At 34.9% G+C, this 6192-nt stretch overlaps 1 protein-coding gene across 4 annotated transcripts; it reads right to left on the bottom strand.

Moving 5' to 3' along the window:
* Positions 1-738: 738 nt before the first annotated feature.
* LOC117919531 (bifunctional protein FolD 1, mitochondrial) lies at positions 739-4635 on the bottom strand. Of its 4 annotated transcripts, none has more exons than XM_034836684.1 (7): positions 4561-4635; positions 3901-4112; positions 3419-3742; positions 2252-2568; positions 1543-1779; positions 1263-1430; positions 739-1086 (listed from the first exon to the last, which is right to left on the bottom strand). In XM_034836684.1, the coding sequence occupies exons 3-7, from the start codon at positions 3636-3638 to the stop codon at positions 916-918; spliced, it is 1113 nt and encodes a 370-aa protein (XP_034692575.1). In that variant the 5' UTR covers positions 3639-3742; positions 3901-4112; positions 4561-4635; the 3' UTR covers positions 739-915. The 4 variants fall into 4 exon arrangements, with proteins under 4 accessions (XP_034692575.1, XP_034692573.1, XP_034692576.1 ...); XM_034836682.1 differs by having other exon boundaries at positions 4013-4112; XM_034836685.1 differs by lacking the exon at positions 3901-4112 and having other exon boundaries at positions 4561-4616.
* Between the last annotated feature and the right edge of the window lie 1557 nt (positions 4636-6192).

The raw sequence follows: 6192 nt of genomic DNA, 5'->3' as shown, positions 1-6192 counted from the left end.
TGGGGCTATGGATATGAGGCGCAAACTGAGGATTTTCATTGAGAAATCACCCAAAGACACTTGTATAGTCGTCGAAGAGCATAACCTTGAAGAGAGCAAGTGATCTGTAGCTAAAATGAGGTGTATAATATCATTGTTCCATATGCAGTTGTCATAATTGATCAATTTGTTTGCATGGTATCTTAAATAATCCCTATTTAAGCTCATTCAATTATCATTCATAATCTGATGGAAATCCCTGTGAAGGTGACCTAACAACCATACTAGTCTTTATGTTTCCTTTAATTTCAAAGAAGGAATTATTTGGGATTGAAACCAAGAGTTTTCAATGACAAATTTGCCCGATCAATCACTTTTTCTTTTTATAATTAAATTGAATACCAAAAAACGTCAAAACCAGCTTACCCTACAATTATGCTAAAGTTTCCTACTAACATTTCTACTGTCAAGTGTAATATCGTCCTTTTACAATCAGGTTTAACATGCCTTAAAAATATTTCAACCATATTTTCTCCGGCCTCTAATAATTCCAGAAAATACGAATAGAAGAAAGACTTGAAATCGCTTTCCATTTCTTATCATTGAATTCTAAAAGACAGAATTGCATATCAACAGAGGGAGTGGTGTTTACTAGATCTAGGTACCGATGCCTCACAAGATTGTGGAAGAAATGCACTCTACATTCTCAAATTGGGTAATGGAAAGAAACCATTGAGGACACATACCGGAGCACACTAATTAGAACTCATTTGTGACAGCCAAAGAAGACCAGCCTCTAATCAATCTCACCCATTAAAGTAAATAATTATTACATGTAGTTGCAGCAAAAAAATGGAATGTACAGGTGTATTCATGCAAAGAAAGTCTGAATGGATGTAACATCAAATAGCCAAGTCATAATAAATTGAAGGCCGATCAAGTAATGTCATAAGCACGCTTGGCAGAGTCCAGAGTGTTGGAGAGGAGCATGGCGATTGTCATGGGTCCAACACCTCCTGGTACAGGTGTAACGGCAGATGCTACCCCTAATGCTTCCTCATAGCACACATCTCCAACGAGGCGATAACCAAACTCGGAGCTGGGGTCCTGTGGATCCATTAATTTAATCTATAATCAGAGAAAAATGCCTCACCAACCAATATTCAGTTGCATGCCCACATACCATGATAACGTGCATACCAGTCAAATTGTAACTTAAAATTCTAGTAGTCTTAAATGCAGTTTCACTTTGCCATATCCAAAACAATGAGGCTAATATTTACCTCAACCGGGTATGTTCCCACATCAATGACAACTGCACCAGGCTTTAGCCAATGGCCACGGACAAGATTAGGCACTCCCACAGCTGAAACCACAATGTCAGCTTGGCGGGTGATCTGATCTGGGTTCTTTGACAATGCGTGTAGGATGCTGACTGTTGCATGGTGCCTCTGCAAAACGATACAAACAAAGTTTGACATGTTTTTCTAATAAAGAAGAATCTGCTGCAGTAAAAGATGCTAAATGAAAAAAAATTAAGCAATAAATAAATAAAACAGTTACCTGCAACAGCAATGATGTGGGCAATCCAGCAATGTTGCTTCTTCCAATCACCACAGCTTTCTTCCCCATGATTTCCACACCAGACCTGAGCAATAACTCAATGCAACCCTTTGCAGTGCAGGGGATGAACAGTGGCTCCCTTCCGCGCATGGCAAGATTTCCCATATTCAGTGGATTGAAGCCATCCACATCTTTTTCTAGGCTCACCATGTTCAAAATCTTTTCCTCATCTAAATGCTGTTCCCATATTTTTAGCAAAGTCATCCATGTGATATGTCAGAAACAGGTTTCATTTTCTTGCATCAAAACCCAAACTAATCCACATGTGCAACTAAGAGGTTTCACAATTCACAAGAAAGTAGGCATAATCAAGTGGATCTACCAAATATAATTATTTCATCAGGCTAGGATGTGTGTATTATATATCTGATTAGATTTCTTAAAAAGATTGGAAGATGTATACAAATCTTCAAGGAGAATTGGATAATTATAACTATCATATCTTTATGGGTATGACCTACTTCAGATTGGTGGGCCAGGAAGAAAAAGCAGAACTGCAGTATGGAATTCTATGAAACTAAATTTCAGAAAGTTTTGACTCAATCTAGTTGATAAATTGCATGGATTCAAAATATTCACATTCTGTACTTCCAGATCAGCAGATAGTAATAAAAGTAACGGGAGCTGTAGCACAGTTCTTAGAAATTACTTTTGGAAGAGGAAGCTGCACAAGAATACCATGAATTGATGGATTCTCATTAAAGCTTGACAAAGCACTGAGAATTTCATCTTCTGTACAATCCTCAGGCAGTTCAGCCATCAGAGACTTGATTCTGGCTTCTTCGCAAGCTTTTATTTTGTTCTGGACATAAGTTTGAGAGTCCCTTCTTTGACCAACCAAGATCACAGCCAAGCCAGGAACCTTTCCAATAGACTCCTTCATCCTGCGCACTTCACTAGCTATTCCTGATATGATTTCCTCAGAAATTGACTTCCCATCAATTACAGCAGCGGTCTGCTCATTGGCTGTGGTGAACGTCAAATATCAACCACACTAAGCAAACAGAAAAGGTAAAGAACTCAGGGTGAACACAATTAAAATCAGGGAAAGAAAATAATCAAAATTCGGCAATATGAAGATACTCTTTTACTGATCCTAGAATTGGAAACGGTTCAAAGCCATATCTTATATAAAAGCTTTTCATCAATTCTAAATTCCTAATTCTTTAGGACAGAACTTCATAGAACAGTTTAAATGAGTCAATCTAAATTCAATGCAAAATTTAAGAGTTGGTTAAGTTTAGAAGGCAAATTAGCCAACTACAAGCAAACTGAAAAATGAGAATTTTAATGACATTCACTCTAAAATTATTTTCTTCCCTCTTAAAGTAAAATAAGAATCTTTTCACCTTATAAAGCACTATCCATGCATTTGGTTTTAGAAGAGAATTAAACACAGTTTTTGCTTACAAAGATAATAGTACAACTCACATGGATAACCATATCAGACAAGAGAGGCACAATGTGCATTAAGAGCACCTCCCTAAATCAAAAGCTTATAGATGGAGAAACCATCACATTGAAGAGGTTTCCAGATGTATGTCCAATTGCTTCTGATTGTTTAAAATGATAAACAGGTGAAGATTTCTTAATTGGATGAAGTTAGGGTAAGTGATTAGTATGCAGGCCCACAAGCTATTTCCCCTTAATATCTATAAAAAGAAAATAACTTATGTTAGGACAGAATTAAGAGAGACTAATAACTAAAATACCCACCAAGGCCAAAAGACCAAAGCTGCCTCCAGTTTGAATTAATTGATTTAAAAACAAACATAATTAAGCTATAAAAAAGGGGAACGGCGATACAATTACTTACAGCCTTTCTGGATTGGAGAACAATCATAGTCCAGGGAATTAGGGGTCCAGATGTCAGGGAAGTCAAGGGAGACAAGAGGAGGAGACTTTCTAATTTGATAGCAATGGTTATGCTTCAAAGTATTTACAGCTCTCGATGTTGATGGCATGTTCTTCTTTAATCCCTTCTGCCACATCACTGTCATGCTTTGTGTTATCCTCTTCATCATCATCATCATCATCCTTTTCTTGTTCTTGTTGTTGTCCTTGTCCTTTTCTTCTTTCCTTTTACAATTACCATATCATCTTGCTTTTAATTTCTATGTCTGTCTCTGGGTTTACTCATCTACAGCATTACAATAGGCAAGGCAACACAATAATAGGTAAGAGCATCACAGGTATTCATTTCTTAAGCAAACAGCACAAAGAGAAGACTACATAGAAACTTAACTATGTTATAAAAACAGCAAATTCAGCCTGTATTCATTAGAAACATGAATTTACCAAGTAGCCCAAATATCATAAAACCACAAATATTAAGCGTGCTTTTGGATAAGGGATTAAGAGGATGGACTCATTGGCAAACAAATATCCGCATTACAACCACCAAACTCACCACTGCCATCACTGCCAACCCTGACAAACCTGTGTCACAGCGGCTGCCATTACTGAAACTACACCATGTCATTGTCAGCACCATCACAATCATTCAATCACTGCACAAATCGGGAAAAACTTGATATCCTCGTCTGAACAATGAAAATTTCAAAGGAGGGATTTTGTTTCCCTTCATTCCGATTCAAAACCCCTTTTGCAAACGCGACATAGAAACTATTTCCATGCATACAAGAACCAGGAGATTGAAGAATAACAAAATAGCTAAAAAAAAATTAATGTAGCCACATCCAAGGATTCGGCCAAAAGAAGAAAGCATAGTAAAGCCAACATGGAAATGGCATGGAATGGGAAGTGTTGAGGAAATACAGGAAAGCTTAAATCATACAATGAATATCTATAAATCACTCGTAAAGAACGAGATAGGATATCGAGAAAGCAGACCCATTTAAATCAATGAACATTCAATTCAATTATTCAGAAACCAACATAACCTACTGACTTGGATGATCTTCGTAATTATGAGATTTAGGAATTCATAAAAACTACCTGAAGCTTTTCCAAAACCCCAAAGGGCTGACTTGGTGAACGTAGGGTTTTAGCTCCTCTCAACTTCTGCCCTTCTGCCATGCCCCCATTTATGGGAAGAATTAAACAGGCCAGGGCCCAGTAAAATAATGTTGGGCCAGGTGCTGGATTTTAGGCCCGGCCCGCACCATCCTTTCCATAATTAACTGATATCTTTCTTTTATTTATACATTTATTTTGGATCATCTAATCTAATCCATGAAAAAAAAAATTGAAAATTGTTTCTTGATAATCTCCTATTTTAAAAAATTTGATAGCAAGGCCTAAAAAAGATAACGGCCTTTTGTATAAATTTAAAAACAACATTTTGGCTTCGCCTTCGCCATGTGTGGGTATGTGGCACAAGTGAAGATACAAAGAGATAGAGAGGGGACGACTCAACATGAAATAATTTTGAAATTAAAATTAAAACTCATTAATTAATATTTTTTACTAAAATAGATCATATAACTAATCCATTTGTCCTCGCTCATGACAGACAATATGAGACATCATAAATAAGATTTTATTAATTTTAGTTTTGAAAAACTTCTTTCTTCTCCATAATATTCTCATCCATTCCAAAAATATTATAATTTAATATTTCAGTTTGTAAAACCTTCCTTGAGACATTTAATTTTAGAAAATATATCTACTACTCTTTTTCAAATTCAATTTATTTATTTTTAAGTTTTCCGAGATCCAACAAACAAATGAGACCAACAATCTGACCCCGCTGATTAAAATAAAAATAAATATTAAATAAATCAAAGTATAAACTTAGGATAATACAACCTAATTTACTTGGGCTTTTGATAGAAGTTGATTCCTTAGATTTAGTACAAAGCAACTGGAGTTTCAATTTTGAAATAATTGGTATAAGCATATGATTAGAAAGGAAGAATTACAAGAGAAGTGGGTGGGAAAGAAAGAATGAAAAAGAAGTTGAGAAAATAGTATGAGATAAAAATTTGGATTATTTATTTATTTATTTTACTTTATCATTTAATTAAAATAAATTTTTTATCAATAATTGTTCTAAAATATCTAATAAGTACTACAAATAATAATAATAATAATAATAATAATAATAATAATAATAATAGCAAAACATTGCAACCTTTTATAGAGTGGGGGCTTAGTTGGTTGCTTTACTTCCATAGATCTCATAAGATCTATTTGCTAAATTTTTTATATATGAATGTTGTATAGCCTAGGATAGAAGGTTATGTTTGAGATGTGTTTTGGATGATAATTCTAAATAATAATATTTAAAGGATGAAAATTTTCAAGTGTTACAGGTTAAAAATACTTTCTAAAAATATTATAAATACACTCTAAATTGTCTCATCTTCTTCTTTATTTATTTATTTATTTATTTATTTTATCCATATTTAGAGTTTAAATGTAGGGTTGATGTGTCTTAGACATAATTGAATGGAATTTGGTTTGGTAGATTGAAATGATTGGGGAGCTGGTTGGATTCATATAGTCGTCTTCTAAAAACGAGAATTTTATGTCCTTCAAGAAACAAGATACAAATCAGGCCCACCCATCAATTGTTTTGGGTGGAATCAACATGGACCCTACACAACTCGTTTCATGTGGGTGGGC

The sequence above is a fragment of the Vitis riparia genome, chromosome 8 (assembly GCF_004353265.1).
Source record: "Vitis riparia cultivar Riparia Gloire de Montpellier isolate 1030 chromosome 8, EGFV_Vit.rip_1.0, whole genome shotgun sequence".
NCBI lineage: Eukaryota > Viridiplantae > Streptophyta > Magnoliopsida > Vitales > Vitaceae > Vitis > Vitis riparia.
Note: the sequence above shows the minus strand (reverse complement) of the source record. Positions and strands in the feature narration are given on the sequence as shown.

Excerpts from the sequence above, each read along its gene's own strand:
- LOC117919531 (XM_034836684.1), bottom strand. The coding sequence starts at position 3,638 with ATGATGATGATGATGATGAAGAGGATAACACAAAGCATGACAGTGATG. Across the intron at positions 1,431-1,542 it reads CCACATCATTGCTGTTGCAG|AGGCACCATGCAACAGTCAG; the intron begins GTAACTGTTTTA and ends ATCGTTTTGCAG. Across the intron at positions 1,087-1,262 it reads TGGGAACATACCCGGTTGAG|GACCCCAGCTCCGAGTTTGG; the intron begins GTAAATATTAGC and ends ATGGATCCACAG.